We start from the raw sequence: 20,028 nt of genomic DNA, 5'->3' as shown, positions 1-20,028 counted from the left end.
TTAGTTGCAGCTACAGGACAAACCCAAGGAACATGTTTTGGTTTGTCATCTCTTGTTTTTTTTCCTCTCATACATTCCTTCTCTTTTCTCTCTTTTCCTCTCTCATCACACCACACTGACTAATATATGAACTTTTACCTCCTCTTTCATTAGTTCCCTCCTTGTGTCCCTTTCATAGCCATTTTCACTCCTTTTCTTCACCTTCAACACACTTCTTTCTCTCCCTCTCTCAGTCTTCAGGCCATTCCGGGCCTCTGACTAACTACCCTGCTGTGTCACAGAAACACACACATGCACACTTAGGTCATCTACTCCCTGAAAACCCCTAATTTTGTAAAAACCTGTGCGCTATTTATGTGCATCAAGCAGTTTTACAGCTATTTTAGACAATACAGACCAAACCGACTCTTGTGCACAGACACGTACACACATATTTGATCAAATCAAGATGTGATGAAACATGAATGTTGATAGTTAGATAGAAAGAAAGAGTAAAATGAGTTCTACATTCCATATCATTTAAAAAACAGCAGTGGCAGGGCTGGGGGAGGGCAACACTAGCCCTTCCATCATTATACCTAATAAAAATAATAATAATAATGAAGCTGGGACTTGAGCAGCAGGAGCAGCAGCTTTGAGGAGGTAACCCCATGCTGAGACATCCACAGGCCACATGTGCAGGACCTTAAACAAACACGTTTGGCCTCATATCTCGGAGAGGAAGCGACTTTGATGTAAGTTCACGCAGCAATAACTGGCACATGGCTGAAGTGACGAGGGAGGAAGGATGCTTCCAAAATAGATGTGGTTAGAAGATGAGCAGAGCGATCGATCATGATAAAAAAAAAAAAGTTAATTAAACGGAGTCCATCTCCCTGTGGAGGATAAAAGTAATAGACAATGAATGAATGACTTCATCAATATACTGTTTATTTCCCATTAACACACTTTGAGATATCAGTGTGAATATATATCATATTTGTCCATTTTCTCTTCATAAAAAAGTTTAAAACCACACTTCCAATTTAAATTTAAGAGCAAAAACCACTCATAAATTGCAAATAAATGCTGTTCAGTGACCAAAACACGACATTTCCAACTCTAATATGCCTTATTTTGTATGATGCTGCTCTACATTAGTGGTTGTCTTTTCATTATAAACAGGGGCATCCTCTTTTGAAACAACAACAACAAACGAAATCACAGACACTGACACGTTTTAACTGAGCAGTTCATAGAGGAAGCAGGTAACCTCTTAAACGAGTGAAATGCCCCTTTAATAGACACCAGACTGTCATTTACAAGGTTCAATCTTTCAGGACCCAAAGCAGCTGATAAAATAAGGGCATGCGTGCACAGAGATAGAGCTAGTTTCATTAACACAATTCAGATTTTCTTGCCTCAGTTTGAAAAACCGTGAACTAAAACTACATTTTATAAAAACTCAGCCACAAACTGCACATAATCTAATACATTTTTTTTTCTTTTTCTTTTTTTTTTTAATCATTCTGTGTTGGTTTGGTCCAGAAAAGCAATAAAACAAGACAAGTCCCTGTGATTCATCAGTGTACAGCCCAAATACACCCCGCTGACTCATCATTATTTCAACTAGCAACTTTAAATTCCAATGGATAACAACGATGCAACTGTATCTAACGATTATTTTCATAATCGATCAATCTGTCCATTATTATTGTCAATTCATCCAGTGTTTGGTCAACAAAATGTTGGTCAGTGTTTCCCAAATGATGATGTTCTCATGCATCTTATTTTATATAAGAAGCTAAACAATCAGAGAGGTTGTTTTAATTATTTAAAATAAAAAATAATAAAAACACTCAAACTGGAAAGTAATCAAGCCCTGTTATCGATTGGATTGACTATGGGTCAAAACCTTTTTACAATGACCAAACTTTTGGGAACCAAAGTCCTGTGGTTGGTTCAAACTAATACAAGAATTGCAGTGAATCCTATTCATGAAGGTTATGATGTTCATTTTAAGATCTGGCAAAGAGTGGACACAAACTGCCAACTTGCCTAAATTGTTTTGATATTATGTTATGTATTCAACAGAAATACAAACTACAACAATACACCAGCACCAGTGGTTCTCACATTCCAGATTTTCTTGGCAGAGAAACAAGAGTGGAGCATTAAGACCATGATGCAGGTCGAATTATGATTTTACTACAAGGTTTGTGTGAGTCACGTTTCCCCGCAGTGTGCAGCTGTTTCACTGACACTGCAGATGTGAGCAGGCTGTCTGTCACCAACACAGATCACACTGATCAATGTCAAATCGCTTCTATTGACAACGAGCATCAACACAATACATCCATGATCAACACACGGACACGGGATTTTCACACGCGCGCGAGACTGAAACTCGCAGGGACCAGTCGAACAAGATTCTTCTTTTTAGCCACAGCGAAGTAAAAAAAAAAAAACAACACTTACCTGAAATTACTGTATCATCTCCACAGGTGAACAGCGACATCCAACGTTACTGTCGTTAAACCGTGAAACTTCGTCTAGACTCTTCTGTAACAAAGTCCTCGCCTTTGCTCCCACTGACTTCTCAGAGTGCACTGATTCAAATGTTACACACACACATACACACACACACTGCTGCGGTCTGACAAACTGCTCTAACTGTCACACTGCTCACACTTCCTGTTTTTGCAAATTTCAAAATAAAACTGTTTCCTTTTGTAGCGCCAGAGGCTGCATCAAGAGTTCCAAAGACGCCATCTAGTGGAGGCTTTGTGTCGCTCAGTGCTAACTTCATTTCCTTCAGTTTTGACTGATAATGTGATGTGTTTTACTTATTAAAGACATTTTGTTTTATTTATTTATTTATTTATTTATTTATTTATTTATTTATTTATTTATTTATTTATTTATTTATTTATTTATTTATTTTGTTTTACTCTGTAGTTATACTCAGTAAAGTAACAAAGTACACTTACTTAGTTAATGTACTTAAGTACAAAATTCACATATCTATACTTTACTTTGTTATTTCCAGCACTTTTACTGTTACTTCACTACATTTGGGTTACTATCTTTGCTGCTTGTTATCACCAAATAAAATCAGAAGAATTGGATTTTTGAGTTGGTATAATGATCTGTATTTATATAGCTCTTTTCTAGTCTTGATGACCTTTCATACCCATTCATACACAAATAGACCAGCAGAACCAGGAATTTAACCCAAAACCTTCCAAATGAAACACAGCTCAACCTACCACTGAGCCACCATGTCTCAACCCTAACTTCTCACTTTTTCAATTCTTTTACTTTTACTTCTAAAACTACAGTACATTTTATATCAGAAAATTGTTTTTGATACTTCAGTTCAGTAAATGTCATATACCTTAAAACCTTTACTTAAGTAATATTATAAAAATACCAAAGTCATTTGCTGGTGACCGACTGACAGACTGGCTATAATCTTTCAGACTTTGTTACACAAAGCAACCACATTCAGTTCCATAATCACTAATAGTATTTGCATATACAGTAAATATTTCATTACAAAATTGAAGAAAAAAATGTAATCAACAACAGCTAACATGCAGAACCACTGTAAATCACATTCTAACAGTTTTTTATTATTAGAAATAATAATAATAATAATAATAATAATAATAATATTAATAAAAACATATTGATTATTATTAATTGTTAGAATTCCCAGAATATACTTATTTTGTTTCTGAAAGGATCGCATTTTTGAGGCACTAAACGGTAAGAACGGTTGACAATTGCATTATTCGTTAATTTATTAAAAACAATACTATATACAGTAGACATAATCGTTTTTTTTAATAAATATTCAAAAAGACATGCCTTTGCTTCGATCTGCCGTACCTCCAAAACACTAGATGGCGATAATTACTGAAAGTGTTCACATTGGGCTTGTCCGACAAACAACGAGGTTTCGCTTTTCCTTCCGGTGTGTGTGTGTGTGCCGTTCAGAGCTGTGAATATGGAAACTGTGAAATGTTGATAATAATGGTATGTTTTTTTGCTTCATTTCTTTTACAGGACTGAGGGTTTAGTTATAGAATCTATGATTAATTATTCGTGGTGTAATAGAAACGGCTGTTCCTGTCCCGTCCTGTAGGATTTTATGTTCAGTTAGTTTGAGTTTCTCAATATTTGCAGGTGATGTGTTTACTGTGCTTTTAAAGTCTCCAGTGAGATTTCATATTAATGTCGGTGATATTGTTTCACAAATTGTGTCCACAAGTGCATGAATATGAACTCTCAAACCAACTGCGGCCACGTGAATGTTTCATTGGTGGCAAACTTTCAAATTTTACTTTACTTCACGTTGTTTTAAACGCAATTATATTAATATGACAGCTGAATTCATAGTCCCTTTACATAATAAAGAGTTCACTTTTGTTAAGCTCTTTAGACGCATTTATTTTGATATATTGAAATATACGAGCAGTACAAAACATAACCTATCATCGACAGACTCACAGCTGTACATTCAAACAAGTCTGTTAAAACAAAAAACATTTTCATATACATGGATTTTTTTTTTTAATCCATAACAATGAGAAATCACTTTCTGCTCATCATTTATTTCCTGTATTAGACGTTTTATTTAGTGATGTATTTTTATTTTAAATAATTTGTTCAGGTTAATTATCTGTGTACTACCCATGCAACATGGTCATAAATGATATCATAAAGATTTGAGCTTGTTCTTCATTTTATTTATTTTTTAAAGTAAGCATTGATTTGTTGGTGGGTAAAGGTTAGTTTTCTGATAAAAAAAATCATATCAAAGTGTTATGATTACATGAGTTAATTTGTCTACTTCTTTTTTTTAAGCTCAACAGACACTAGAGACAGTGTCGCCCTCCTCATTATAAAATGGCAGCAGTACCTGGAGTGAGGGCGTTCCTCAGCCTCCACAGGTCAGTGAGCTTTGGGCTCATTCAAGTCCAGCTGAGATCAACTTGCCATCCTGTGAAGCCTTGTAGCACTCTTACAGAAAGTGATATCCCGAAGCCACCGGTGAATCCAGAGAATGAATCTCTGCTGGATAATCTGAATCTCATGGGAGTGGACGTGAAAAAGGCTCACCAGCGTCAGCCCGGCGTGTTCCGTAAATCCTTCACTAATGAGCAAGGCGTTGCTCATTTCCTGCAAGGCAAAGGTGCCTGCCGCAATGTAATCGCCAGTATCATATCCCGTTATCCCCGTGCCATCACCCGCTCGATTGATCACTTGGAAAAGCGGTGGCAGCTGTGGAGAAACATTTTTACGACAGATGCAGAAATTGTGTCCATCATGGATCGTTCACCCGAGTCTTTCTTCCGTACCAGTGATAATGAGAACCTGGAGAAAAATATTGCTTTTTTGATCTCACTGGGAATGAGCACCAAAGACCTTCACCGTCTGCTGACCACAGCCCCACGCACGTTCTCCAACAGTGTGGAACTCAACAAGCAGATGGTGGAGTTTCTTGGAGAGATCTGTGCAGAGCTTGGTGGGAAGAATCCAGAGCAGTTTGCCAAAGCGGTCATATCCAGAAACCTTTACATTCTCATCCGAAGCATAAAGAGAGTCAGGACAAATATTGATATGCTGAGATCATCTCTTAAACTGAGAGATTCAGATCTGCTGGCTCTTCTGCAAGGTTCTGGAGCAGAGATTCTGGACCTGTCAAATGAGTATGTGAAGAAGAATTTTAACAGCCTTAACCAGAAGATGACCTTACTCGGCTGTCGGAAAGCTGACATCAAAAAACTAATCATGAGCTATCCAATGGTTCTGTATATTGGGACAAGCACACTGAACTCTAAACTGGACTGTCTCGTGAATGGAGGAATAACAATGGATCAGATAGTGGAGAAGCCCAAAGTGTTGGACTACAGCATACAGAACATCACAGGAAAACTACAGGAGCTGCAGAAAGTTGGATACAACTTCCAGAAGAATGGCATCAACATCCTGGACTCTAGCCGAAAGCGATTTGACGCAAAAATACAAAAACTTTCTGCCCCACCAGAGGAATAAATGTAGTTGCTTGTAATATGAGACGATATAAAAGCTTGTCTTTACTTTGATTTGACTTGACTAAGTAATGGGTCACTAAAATATTATTTTTGGTTATTCTGGTGTCTCTATCTCATTTCATAGGGCTGCAACACACATAATTATCTGTTCTTTTTTTCATCTATTTCAGCCTCTCTAGGGGTCGCCACAGTGGATCGGTGATCCACACATTTCATTTGGCAGAATTCTTTTTAGATGCCCTTCCTGACATGCATATGCCTGAATAGTAACATGGATTAGTTTTCAGTGGCCAAAAAGTGATTTGCGCTCCTACCTTGTGGCTGAGGGAATATTTTTGCTTCAAAATCACTTGGTTTCATTGGGGGGTGTCATATTTAACACATCATAGCTTACTCACTAGAAGGACAAGGACTAGTGCACATAGTATCCAAAAAAAACCTGAAAGGATATTTTAGCTCAAAATCACTTATATAGCCCTCTTAGTAAAATAGTATAGTAAAATGCAGTATTTTTTATTGCAAAATAATAGTAAATGGTATTAAAAGAATAAATATAGTAAATGGTAAAATAAACAAAATACTCACATGACAGACCATTCAAATTTGACACGTCTGAATTGTACAGATTTGTATTCATACAATTAATATATTTATTTATATATACATATACTGTATATTTTTTTACTTTTTGGTTATCCAGTACCCCTCCGGTAGATGGCGCCCAAGGTGACTGCCTATGCCCTGTGCCAAGAGTCGGCGCTGTGAAAATACAGTATTCCAGTTGCTGAAAAAAAAAGTGACCTGTGCGCCTAACTTGTGGCCGAGGGGATATATTTGTGTCAAAATCACTTGGTTGCATTGGAATGTGACATAAATTTAAACACTACAGCCCTCTCAACCCTTTTACCTGTTGAAGTATCTGCAAAGAGATAGTGCAGTTAGTAAAATGCAGTATTTCAGTTGCCAAAAAGTGATTTGGGCATTTGCATAGGCATGGGAAAAAAATGTATATATTTTAAAATAAAATACCAAAAACCCAACAAATAAATGTATCAAAATAAACTACAAAATACAGAAGCCACACCATGTAGCAAAATAAACGACTGTATTTTAGTATTTTCAAAATGATAAAAAAAAACCTCAATAGATTAAAGGAACTCTTCATCAGGAATAGTTGTTAGTTGGTTTGAGAACATGCACTGTATGCCGCGGAACCAAAGTGTGCTGAGAGTCCTCCACGGGGACCACTTGTTATTGCTGCACAACAGTTCACTGTCACGCAGCTCAACTACCTAAACTCGGGGTGAGATATTTTTGGTTAAATGTATGTTTTATTAATCCATTATTGTTATTTTTGACTAGATTTTAAACCACAGAAAAGAATAACGTCAGCCTCTGAGGTGTTGCACGTGTCAACAGTGCTCTGTTAGCCGTTAGCTTGCTAGCATGGTCGGAATGAAGAGCTTTTATTGCAGCAGCAACATGTCACTATTTAAACGTGACAGCGGAAGGAGTAACACAACAGCAACTCAGCTAATTTATGTGGAAGTTAAATTACGTTTTATAAATATTACTGACTGCATTGTAGTGCTGGATACGTGTTTATTATTATTTTATTTCTGGGTTAGCCGTTTTGTTTGTCTCAAGGTTCTATAGATTACAGACAGACAGACAGACAGACAGATACTAGCTCTTGACAATTATAAAAGTATAAGTATAAAAACAGACAAGTATAAATCAAACATGTAATAATAAAATAATAAAAACAATGATTGCACCAGTATTACAACCAGCTCATAGTTTGGGTATAGGGGACAGAGCAACAGTCACTGTTAAAAAGCCTGATGGCTGTGGGGACAAAGGATTTCCTGAACCTTTCTGTCCTACAGTGCAGTGAGATGAGCCTCTCACTGTGGCTGCTTCTTTGTCCAGTCAGGATGTTGTGGAGGGGGTGTATGTTATTGTCCATGATGGCATTCAGCTTCCTCCTCATCTGCTACTCCACCACTTTTCCGAGAGCCCCCTGCCTAGCACAGAATTGGGCTTTTTCACCAGTTCGTCTGGGTGTCTAAAATGTTTCTTTGCAATCCAGCTCACCCAGCTAACAACAGCATAGAACAGTGCACCTGCCGCAGCTGACTGATAGAACATCTGCAGCATGCCGCTGCCGACATTGGAGTTTGATTGATGAATACTGTTGCTTTGCTGTATTTTGATCAAAAATGATCACCCACACACAGAGAGAGGCTCAGGGTGAAGGTGTGATGGAAAAAGCAGCAGATGGCTCAACCAGGAAGGCAGCAGACGTGGTTATAAAGGGTGAAGCTGCTCTGAAATCTGAGTAAGTGAAACAAACATGAAACCACAAGCATGAAAGTCAAGGAGGCAGCACTTGACAAACTATGTGAAGCGTCAGAATGATTTGATTTTCTGTGCTCCTCTTGTTGCAGATTCATAACCACAAAGGAAAAATTTCACAAGTTTGTCGACGCCGAATGGCAGCGCTCAAATGAAAAAAAGGCCAGTGATGAAGACACATCTGTGGACAAGAATGAGAACTGCACAGCAGAACCTGAAGCTAAAAAATTTAAAGCTGATCCTGAGGAAAAGACTCCGGTGGAGAAGCCAGATGGAAAACGATACAGAGGACAAAATAAGTCAAGGCCACACATAAAGCCTACCACTTATGAGGAAAAACGACTGTGCCTTTCAATCATTCAGGTATGAAGCTTTAATTTACCTTTCACAAAGCCACCATACACTAATGTTCTCTGGCTATGGCTGCTAATGTCATGACTTCTCACATCCATTTAGGACAACAGGGAATGCCCCTTTGGCGACAAATGCTGCTTTTACCATGATGTTGCTGAGTACATGGCCTCAAAGCCGGTAGATATTGGGGAAAGCTGCTACCTCTATGACACGTTTGGAAAGTGTGCTTACGGTCTCATGTGTCGCTATGCCAAGGCGCACACTACACCAGACTTCAAAACCATGGAGAACAAAGATCTAGTTCAGGCTCATGAAGGCAGGAACCCAGTGAAGAACAGCCTGAGTAAAGACCTTCAGATTCGTTTGAGGAAGCATTCAGTGACCTTCAAAAAGTCGGCAGAGTACCTGAAAACGCTTTCAAACAGCAAGGACAAAAACGAACAGCAAAAGAACGGTAAGGCGACTCGTTTGGTTTTAGATTTTTTTTTTATGGATTTACATGAGCATATACATTATATAATTTACACAATCAACACAAAAAACCCACAGGTGAAGCTTGTTCTGCTGAATTATCAACCAATCTAAAAGAAGTGGAGCACAATGAAGCAGAAACACAGGTACATCCTTCTACCCAGAACTCCACCTCTTCTAAACAGCCCATCAGGCAGCTGAGGGAGGCAGATCATTGTGGAGAGTGGCATACATGTTTTACAATTGCCTTTACATTTTCTTTGTGTCAAGCTGCCGTCTGTCCCAGATAAAGAGCCCCCAGTGAAGACTGTTGGCCCCCTGACTGATACAGATGTCATCAAGTTGCGCCCGTGTGAGAAGAAACAGGTACACCTCAGTCATTTATCTCTCCTCCAAAATTATATTTTCATTCACTGTAAATTACAAAAGGAATATGATCCAAGGGCGTAGGTTTACACATGGACCGTAGAGAAAGCCAGATTTGCCTGACCAATATTAGAGACAGGTCAATGTGTACGTGTACGTGAATGCTGTGGGAGGAGAGTGAGTGAGCAGATTGTACGAGCATCAATGAACACAACACATCACAGCCGAGCAGAAATATTGCTGGGAGTCACAGAAGAGACGAGAGAGAGAGAAAGAGCAGAGGTGACGTGCTGTGTCAGTGTCCCCCACCAGTCTTGTTACCATACCTATGCCCTTGGAACAATCTAATCATCTACTTGATGAACAAATGTGCCTACACCGGATTAAAAGCAACATTTTAATGATAAATATTAAAGAAAAACAAAGTATGTTTATTAGTAGTGTGGGTTCATGGATAAGGAGTGGTTTTTGTGCTTCTATATTGTAGGTGGACTTCCAAGACAAGCTCTACCTTGCTCCTCTAACAACTGTAAGTACTACCAGACTGAAATTAATGTTGAATCCTGTGATACTAACTAAAATCCAACAGGTTACATAGACTGATGAGTGAAGAAGTAGTATTACATGAATGCCTGTAATTGTGCTTTTGGATTGACTACTGGCATTCTTTGTGCTTTCCTCAGTGTGGAAATCTGCCTTTCCGTCGCGTGTGCAAGCGCCTTGGTGTCGACATCACCTGTGGAGAAATGGCAATGTGCACAAACCTGCTGCAAGGGCAGCAGTCGGAGTGGGCCCTCCTCAAGAGGCATGAAAGTGAAGATCTTTTTGGCGTCCAGGTGAGTTCAACGTAGAAAATGGTGAAATGCTCATGATAGCTGTCAAAACAATGTTACAATGTAGCAAACAGACGTGTGTACGGTTTGCTTGCACATATGCATAGTTCTAAATGAACCAAAATAGACCGCGAAGACCATTGGCACCGGAACCGGACTAACCCCCAAATTCCACCAGCTGGTCACCACTGCGGAACGGAAATCGGGGTGCCAATGGTCTTCGCGGTCTATTTTGGTTAGTTTTGCGCTCCGCATATGTGAAAGCAAACCGTACACACGTCTGTTTGCTACATTGTAACATTTTTCCTACTGGTGTCGACCAAAGCAATTGAACTATAGGTGTGAAAGCGCCCTAAGTCCAGAATGTGTTTCCAGGTGGAGGGCTGCTTCCCTGACACCATGACAAGGGTCGCAGAGCTCATCAACAACAACACTGATGTTGACTTTGTGGACATTAACTCTGGATGCCCCATAGATCTCGTCTACAAGAAGGTAAAACCTTTATCAAGTCTTTTATACATGGAAAAAGTGGACTACACAAAACAATCACATAAATGTAAATCAAAGGGATCAAAAGAACAAAATAAAAAGCAATAAATAAATCCAGATGTTTTTCTATGTATATTTTCTGACATAATGGTAGTAATAATGAAAATAATGTTTGAAGTGAAAATAAATTTGTAGCTCCTGCTTATGTGGAGATGATAAAAGAACACAGTAATGCAACTTTACAGATGCCATCTGCCATAAAACACAAAAAAGAAGAAGACTTGAGGAATAAGCTCTCTTCAAATGTTAACGCACTGTCACTTTTCATGGGTAATTGCAGGATGCCGGTCCATGTGAGCAAACATGTTGCCATGATGCAGTTTCATGTTTTATTGGATAAAAAGCACAGACCGGAAATGTTACACAGAATGATGATACTCTTTGACAGATGGACTTTGTTTGCTCTATCTCATCAGGGCGGAGGCTGTGGCTTGATGACACGCACCAGAAAGTTTGAACAGATCATCAAGGGAATGAATTATGTGAGTTTTTTTCACTGTTGTGTGTTGTGAGTCTTTACCATACAACAAGTATTATACAAAACAAACATGTGCATAACAAATATGACTTTTGCTTGTCTCACAAGCACAGTTGTTCTCCAATAATTATACATTTAAGGTTTTTCTTCCTGAAGGTCCTCGATGTTCCATTAACAGTCAAAATCCGAACTGGTGTTCAGGAGAAGAACAACATCGCACACAAACTTATCCCAGAGATGAAAAACTGGGGTGTCTCTATGATCACAGTAAGTAGCTGAAGCTTTAATGTTATTAAAAGTATCTTTAAAATATGCCTTTCAAGTTCTCCAAACATGTTATATCTGCAAATGGATGGTGTTTGGTGTGAAATTGTGCTAATACGTAGCTGATGCTGTTTTCTTACAGTTACATGGCCGATCCAGAGAGCAGCGCTACACTAAGTTAGCTGACTGGGACTACATCAAGACCTGCTCTGAGCTGGCCAGTCCTATCCCTCTGTTTGGTATGTGGATTTGTTAACATGGCTGCTCATTTACGTACAGAGCTCTGATGAGAGCCAAATGTTAATACTTGAAAATCAACTGGAGAAAAAAACAGATACTTTTTTTTTGGTTGTTATATTCTCTATTTATTAAGGTGCAGTGTTCTAAAAGAAAAATACAACAACAAAGTACTGTTGTTAATATGCTAATTTCTAATCCTGGTCACCCCCAATGAAAATGTGAGCATCTTCAGATCCACCTCCTGTCTGTTAGATACACATGCCATAATTACAGAGATACAGAGTTGGAAAAAGTGTCACAATTTTGTTAGTAGCATAGCTGCCATTGAAAATAATAATCAGAACAATAATCATGAGGTCACAAGGCTGGCACAGGAAGGTTTTGGGACGTGGGACAGAAGCAGCACAGAGCCCAAACACACTGATGGTCTGCCACCACAGCCTTCCACAGCAGAACGTTTACTATAAGTTATATTCCCATAAAGTTACAAGTCTTCCCATCAATTTAGAAATGTTATATTTTGTAGTTGCGTTTTAGATGTCAATCTCTCTAATTTCCAGCTGTGTCTGATAATACATTATATTCAAACAGTATCACTTATATACAGTTTGAATGCTTCATCGAACAGTATTATAATGTTACTATTATCTTGTTTAATACCGTCTATATCTGCTAAAAGAACAGTTTGTGTATTGATTATTTCTTTCTTTTTGTAATTCCTAAACTCTTACAAAGTGAAAATAATTGCCAGTGAAGAGGTGAACTCCTGTGACATGATTTTGCTTTTCCAGGAAATGGAGACATTCTGTCGTATGAAGATGCCGTGAGAGCGAGAGAGACTGGAGTTTCTGGCATTATGATTGCAAGGTACATTATAACGGCACAATTTTCAAACTAAATGTAATGTAAATTACTCATTTTTTACTATGAACAATTACTTTCCATCTAGCTGCCATTTTAATTTATTATTAATAACTTTTTACGTTTTGTTTCTGTAGTTTTGTGAAAGTCTTACTGTAGTTGCCGTTTGTAATGCATTATCTTCTTCAGTATTTACCTGTAGGTAATTGGGCTTGCTTGAGTTGCCTACATCAATACTTGGATTATTTACAGACATATACCATGAGCAGTTTCTTGACCTTGAACAGGAGAGAGGATCTACATTGTCAATTGGAGGACTTACTCCTTATTACAGACCCAAATCATGGAACATTCAATCAGTTTTGCATGTTTGGCTTGTTTTGACTCTTCAGGGGAGCTCTCATCAAGCCCTGGATCTTCACTGAGATAAAGGAGAGCAGACACTGGGACATCTCGTCCACTGAGCGGCTGGACATCCTCAGGGATTTCACCAATTTCGGTCTGGAGCACTGGGGCTCGGACACTCGAGGGGTGGAGAAGACCCGCGCCTTCATGCTGGAGTGGCTCTCCTTCATGTGCAGGTGGGCACCATCATGTACCTCACCTATACAGATTTAGCTCCATATGAACAATGTAAAGTGACTCAGTGTATCTTAATTGGGAATCAAATGAATGCAAAGAAATGTATTTTATGAACTTGAATTGAGATTTAATTGATTATTTCTCATTAAATTAACTGCAATAAGCCTGAGGTGGTGGACAGTTGAATGAATCCGACTACAGTCTTAACAGAATTAAACAGTCTGACAGAGTGATTCTGTGACAAAAAATTATTTTCTTTTTCCTCATCCGTTGCCCACTTCCAGGTATATTCCAGTGGGCTTGTTGGAGCGAGTGCCTCAGAAAATCAACGAGCGTCCTCCGTACTACCTGGGCAGAAACTACCTGGAGTCGCTGATGGCCAGCCAACATGTTGGGGACTGGGTGAGGATTAGGTGAGTCGAAAACCTGTGCAAAGCTCATGAAGGTTAAAGAGTTGAATTACTAAATTGTTCTCACCTTTTCCCTTCTCCAGTGAAATGCTGCTCGGACCGGTACCCAAGAATTTCAACTTTTTGCCCAAACATAAAGCCAATGCCTACAAGTGATGGGTCTTTTTCTCCCACCACTAAAAAACATCCAGTTTTGTGTGTGTTTTTTTGTTTAGTTTTAATGTGTTTTGTTTTAAATGATAAAGACATTTTTTTCTTGACCTGTGTATGGTTGTACACATAAATGCAATGAAGTATTTGGTCACACTAAGATATTTACATTTTATACACGATATTACTTTATAACAGAGAGGTTGTGATTGATTGATTGTCTGTCATTATGGAATAACTGCATAACTGACACAAAACCAAGTCAAGTTACAATAAGGTATTTCTGTATTTTATTTTAATTTCCAGATTCTTCATCATGCAACATGAATAAAACATTTCTGATTGTGAGCTATGTGTCGTTCCATTTAAACACCTTTATTTTGAAATTATGCGAAATATTGCCACAAATTACCTCTAAATTGTTGAGTCAAGTTGGACAATTTTGTTGTGATGTGAAATTGAGTCACTAATAATAATTCAATTCTGAGAAACTTCTACTTTATAATGTTCTATTTTGAGGTAATGATTTAAAGATATGTTTATTATGAAAGTTATAGTTTGCAGTGGTGATGAACTTCATCATGTGCTTTAACCACCTCATTAAAGAAGAAAAAATCTGTTAATCTGTTAATCTGCAAGAATATGGTAACATGGTGAGGCAGTGATGATTAACAGTGCCAGGAAGAACGTAATTGGTTTGAATCCAGTGTAGACCAAACTGCAAAAAGGTTTTAATCTCAATCTGATAAAAAACAAAGGTTAAAAATAAAATATAACTTGGCCATAATAGAAAGCTTTGTGAAGGTAAAATATCTGAATGTTTTTCGATCGGGTTGGTCAGAGGTCAGGTTGATACTTGTTTTCTACAGATTTATAGGTATATATGTAAACAGAACCAAAAAAAACAGCAACAACATGTTATTGACAATGTGTCAAACTATTTTGGTTTTATTATGAGCAGGACTAAATTTAATTTTAAAAGGATCTCATTTTTGGTGGGAAATGCAGCAGTTCAAGACATTTTTGCCACTTATGGTGCTGAGAGATGTGAGAGTGTTACTGCACACAAAATCAGTGTTGCTGGTAATCAGTGACATAATATTGTCAGATAAACTACATCCTATTATCATGAATAATCAAAAATTAGATTGTGTTTAATGTTGAAAATTCACTTATTATGTTGACATTGGTTTGAATGCTAAAAAAAAAAAAAGTAGTTTCATGTTGCTTGAAAATCAATACAAGACAATGAAAATATATGTACAATATTTAATTGCACTTTATAGAGAGTGTACATTTTTACACTAATGGTGATAAACTATATTTTATTTTAAGTGGTTTGCAGTGAGGTGTTATACCACCATTTTAGCCCTTCCTTCCACAGACATTTGGCGATTCTAATTTTAAACACCTGGCAGCTTTAATTGGCTCTGCACGTGCCAAACACAGGTGCAACTAATTGAGTCCACACTGCTACTTGTAGCGAGGCCTGAGGCGACTTGTTTATCCGCTGTCCAGCAGCTACGACAGACCTTTCACTCGGATCCATGGCTGGGCTCAGACTGGAGCTTCTGCCGCTGTTGGTGGTTGTGGTGTTGACTGGGCCTCTGCCTCCGCTCACGGCTTCAGCTGGCGGCTGGGAGTGGATCGACAGCACTCAGCTTTCCACTCTGCTGGAGTCAGGGGAGTTGGCCTCTCCCGGTGTTTCGTCGTCTTCGTCGTGGACAGGTGAACTGCGAGCTCTTAAACACTCACCTGCCGTTTTTTACTCTGTGTGTTTAGACCCAGGCTTATTTCAACCGTGGTAGAAATGGCAGCTCAATGACAGAAATGGCAAATTCGTCCGGTTTGAAAGGAAAACCTCTTGAAGGTCACTTTAGAAATGCTTTCTAATTATTAATTGTATTATATAATAAATATGAATTAACTAATTAATTATCCTTTTAGGTTAATTCAAAAATGATATCTCCATGTCCAAAACTGTATTTCAATCTAATTGGTATACACGGTTAATCAATCTTCACCTGAACTTAATCAAAATGATTCTCTAATGTCCCATTATTTGAAGAATAATGGCATTGGGACCTTATCAGTTATGGTTCCAGTCTTTTAAAACTTGTATTAATTATATCTTCTGTTTGTTTCATGTATTTTTACACTAAAATGGCAACAAGCAACTAATGGTTCCCCTCCAATATCTGTTATGTATTGCATCCTCACATATTGGTGAATTTGTCATAATTAATGGATAAAATATTAAGTGGGTAGGGAATTTTGACTGGCTTGCCAATGTACGTTTGTAGTGATTTATTTTTACTTCAACAAGTCATCCATCTTTGTCATGACTGCACCAAGTTGAGCGAACGGGTCAAAATACTCTGAATCTAAAACTATTTCTATATTGGTAAGATGTTGTCTCGTCCAGTCTATAATAATTTGTTTCGTCACAATTTCCCCTCCAGATGATGACGGAGGTGAGGAAGAGGAAGAAGAGTCAAATCCTGAAGATGAACTTCCAGAACTCGAGGAGGAAGAAGGTCCTGCCACCAGCAGTTTGGACAGTGAAGACTCTGATTCCACATACTGGTCCAACATTGTAGATGGTGGATTCCAGGCAAGTTTTGTGGACTCGGAGGACATGACCGACGATGGTTTCGATGCCACTGAGACCGACTCTGACGGCACAGAGTTTGACTCCAGTCCATTCCCTCGCTCCATTGATCAACCCAAAGTCAAGGAAAAGTGCGCCAAGCCAACGCCGGAACCATCACCTGCTCAGAGTGAGTGCAAACTGGGTGTTGTCCAGATTAAAACATTGCTGTTGGGCATTTGGCTTTTTCCATATTGATCACCGTCACATTTGTGGGTTTCAGATTGTGTTGTACCTGCGGGAGAGCAAGTGACTTGTGGCTATTCAGGAATAACCCCTGCAGACTGTGAGAAGATGGGATGCTGTGTGTGTCCAGTTTCATCTGCTTGCTACTATCCAATGGATGGTAGGGTTTCTCTTGTGGTGCTTTATCGTTTATAATATCCTGAAATTGTTTAATGCTTTCGCTGTCTCTTATTTTAGAGTGCACTGGGGATCAACACTTTATTTTTGCCATTCGCTACGACTCTGCTAACATCCCTGTGGACCCCACCAAGCTCGTTATTCCTGGATATCCAAACTGTAAACCAGTCCTTGTTAATGATAAGGTCGCCATCTTTAAGTTCAAAGTTACTGAATGTGGAGTTCGTGCTTATGTAAGTGATACTTTAAAAAATAATAATAATAATTTTGACTTGTTGAATTGTACTGTCTCATAGCTTGACCATTGCTACATGGCACAAAGCATTCTGGGTGGACTGTGGCTTGTAGACGTATATCTATACAAATATATTGCATTGACTGTTTGCCTGTTGCAGCAATGCATCAGCACTGTCATTTTTGTATGGGCAATTCCACCCCATATGTGGAAACCTATCTTTTCTAAATGAAAGTCAGGTTGACCTGTATCTACTTTAGAATTGACGGTATGCAATATTCTGTGGTTGCAATGCAGCTGGCGCAGCATCTATACATGCAAGCTTAACCTATGTGAACTAATGCCCACAAATTATTTCTCTGCAGGAAATTGGTGAGACAAAGATCTACCTGGCTGAAGTACAGACTATTGTCTTTGCTCTCAACCTCAAGTATGGTATAATTACTAGAAGCGATCCGCTCAGGTTAGTGGCTTGTGCAGTGCACTTAAGTGCTGGTACAATTCTAGTAGTTCTGACACTGATCGTCTGTAGTGCAAGTCTTAATCCCATGGTCTTCACAGATTCTTGGTTGAATGCCGCTACGGCAAAGATGGCTCTGCTCAGCAGGGACTGGCCAGTGCAGGCATCATGGTCAAAATCCCGTCTTCCACCTTGCCATCGTCTTTAACCAAGGGTGGTTTATATGTTGTTCTGCTAAGGATTGCCAAAGGTCAGGTGTTTTCTAAAACGACTGCAATAATTGTCAATCCAGAGTGAGATTGTACAAAAACGGCTCTCAACTGGTTACTTTAAATGAACTTTTTTTCTTTGTCCCAACAGATAAGACTTACACGAGTTTCTTGCCCACTTACCATCAACCATTAAGATTGCTCCTTGGCAAACCAGTCTATCTTGAGCTGTACCTGTATTCTCCCGTACCATATGCAACAGTACTTGTCAACTACTGCCTCGCTTACCCTCGCTCTGCAAAGAATGCTTTGTTGCTTGTTTATGAAGGGTAAGTATGAGTTTTGGAACCCACAGCATTTGCATTGAAATATCCTGACCCCTCTACTCCATGTTTTCTCCTGTAGCTGTGCCAATCCTTTGGACAAAAGTGTGTCCATCCTTAAAGTCAGTGACCTTCCACAAAATCGCAACAAGAGGCGCTTCTTAGTCACTGCCTTCATGTTCATGACTCAAGTGACAAACAAGTACCTTGATGAAGAAGTGAGTAAATGCACTAATCCAACAAACTTGCCTATGACCAAATGAGAATTGTAATCTTGTTCTCCTTTCCCAGAAATGTGGTTTTAATGCAAATGTATTTTGCTTGCAGATTTATTTCATGTGCTCTACAGAGGTTTGTTTGTCAAATGAGAGGCAATGTGAAGAGCGCTGCTTTGATGGAAAGGTGAGTCTCTGAACTTGGAAAGTGTGACAACAGCTTTATCTGAAAGTCTAATTCTTTCTTTTTTCACTTCCAGATCAACAAATAAGGATGTGCTGGGAGACTTTATGAATTGAAAATAAACATTTTATAATACAGAAATGGTGTGCTCTTGTGACTGTGAAACACTGAGGGGGTTTACATAAAACAAGTGAATGAGCTGAAATAGTCATTGGTGCTATAATGGTATCACTCCTGCTTTTTATTATTAAACTGATCAATTGTGTGAATATCTTGAGTCAATTTGCCTTCCACACTTTCAAGGTGCGTTTCTCACTATTGTTAAATTAAGTTTTTTAATGGTTTCATCGTAATTTTTGCAGAGAACTTGCATACAATTTTAAGTAATTGTGCAGGAACTACCCGGTGGCTTAAATATTACCTGATGCAGTTCATGATTACTGTAACACTGGAAGGAGGGACAGGATGCCTCTTTAAACCTCCATGTAAGGAAACTATCAAAACTGAATGCTTTCTGACATGTAGGCCGGCCCTAATGTCAGAAATTATGAAAGTAAAGTGACGCAGAAACGCAAACCTAGTTTCCAACATCACTTTCAAAAATCAAGTGTCATCAATGGCATTGAAATTCATCCCATGTATCGCTCTAGAGCAGGTGTCTCACCCCAGTGCCAGTCACGTGAAACATGACTTGTCACAATGATGCAGTTCACAGAATTAAACGCAACACAAAATTAAAGTGTCAGGCCACATGAAACTGAGTGGAGGGCTGTGCGTTTGAGTCCTGCTTTAGAAAATAGGGGTGAGACTGCAATAATGGCTAACATTTTTTTTTTTCACATGCAAAAAATTAAGTTGTCAAACGACTCTGGTTTACCTTTTCATACTCTTTGGTGTTTTGGGGCGAAATAATGGTAAAGATAGAGAATCTTCAGAAACGCTAAGAAATAACTAGATGAACACCTTTCTCTGTCCCACAATGGTTCCTACACACATTCCTACAGTAGTCTGACGAGCTTCATTGATGGTTTTCGTATTCTGCTAAAGGCACCAAGATGTTTGTGTGGTTTCTGACATGTTTACCAAATTTCAAAGAGAAACGAATGCTTATATTATTGTGCACCTTTTTTGGATTTCATGCACTTTGGGATTGCACCTGAGACAACAAAAGCGTTTATTTTTTATTGAAAATAGTTACAAGTAATACTTGGAACTTTTGTGCGCACTTTGAGGTGTACAAAGGACAGGTATGACCTTATTGCCAGTTCTTTTATTATATTTTTAATATAATTAAAACGTATTGGGAGAGGGGACTAAAAACTAAACTAAACTTATATTAGAAAATAATGAATGAATATAAAAAAGAAGGCTGTTTACTCCGACTCCAGATGACAACGCATTCACAGATCACCCACAATCCCTTGCGCCCGGG

The 20,028-nt window shown here is 38.6% G+C and overlaps 3 protein-coding genes across 3 annotated transcripts in view; 2 read left to right on the top strand and 1 right to left on the bottom strand.

The window, feature by feature from the left end:
- Positions 1-2,589, bottom strand: part of dennd3a (DENN/MADD domain containing 3a) — a 32,588-nt gene extending 29,999 nt beyond the window's left edge. Inside the window, exon 1 of the mRNA XM_083900210.1 lies at positions 2,458-2,589. The gene's annotated coding sequence lies outside the window, so the exon portion shown is untranslated. The remainder of the gene's footprint in view (positions 1-2,457) is intronic.
- Positions 2,590-3,970: 1,381 nt separating this feature from the next.
- mterf1 (mitochondrial transcription termination factor 1) lies at positions 3,971-6,042 on the top strand (the record flags this gene model as incomplete). Its single annotated transcript, XM_083899284.1, has 2 exons — positions 3,971-4,020; positions 4,852-6,042. The coding sequence occupies exon 2, from the start codon at positions 4,894-4,896 to the stop codon at positions 6,040-6,042; it is 1,149 nt and encodes a 382-aa protein (XP_083755410.1). The 5' UTR covers positions 3,971-4,020; positions 4,852-4,893.
- A 1,267-nt stretch (positions 6,043-7,309) lies between these two features.
- On the top strand, positions 7,310-14,101 carry dus3l (dihydrouridine synthase 3-like). Its single transcript, XM_083900217.1, has 16 exons — positions 7,310-7,344; positions 8,282-8,382; positions 8,492-8,762; positions 8,856-9,207; positions 9,303-9,370; positions 9,495-9,590; positions 10,078-10,119; positions 10,274-10,426; positions 10,799-10,915; positions 11,389-11,454; positions 11,607-11,717; positions 11,857-11,953; positions 12,746-12,821; positions 13,208-13,396; positions 13,682-13,810; positions 13,891-14,101. The coding sequence occupies exons 2-16, from the start codon at positions 8,306-8,308 to the stop codon at positions 13,961-13,963; spliced, it is 1,917 nt and encodes a 638-aa protein (XP_083756343.1). The 5' UTR covers positions 7,310-7,344; positions 8,282-8,305; the 3' UTR covers positions 13,964-14,101.
- Positions 14,102-20,028: the final 5,927 nt, after the last annotated feature.

Source organism: Microchirus variegatus (assembly GCF_963457635.1).
Source record: "Microchirus variegatus genome assembly, chromosome: 13".
Classification (NCBI taxonomy): domain Eukaryota; kingdom Metazoa; phylum Chordata; class Actinopteri; order Pleuronectiformes; family Soleidae; genus Microchirus; species Microchirus variegatus.
Note: the sequence above shows the minus strand (reverse complement) of the source record. Positions and strands in the feature narration are given on the sequence as shown.

Excerpts from the sequence above, each read along its gene's own strand:
- dus3l (XM_083900217.1), top strand. The coding sequence starts at position 8,306 with ATGGAAAAAGCAGCAGATGGCTCAACCAGGAAGGCAGCAGACGTGGTT. Across the intron at positions 8,383-8,491 it reads GAAGCTGCTCTGAAATCTGA|ATTCATAACCACAAAGGAAA; the intron begins GTAAGTGAAACA and ends CTCTTGTTGCAG. Across the intron at positions 10,916-11,388 it reads TAGATCTCGTCTACAAGAAG|GGCGGAGGCTGTGGCTTGAT; the intron begins GTAAAACCTTTA and ends CTATCTCATCAG.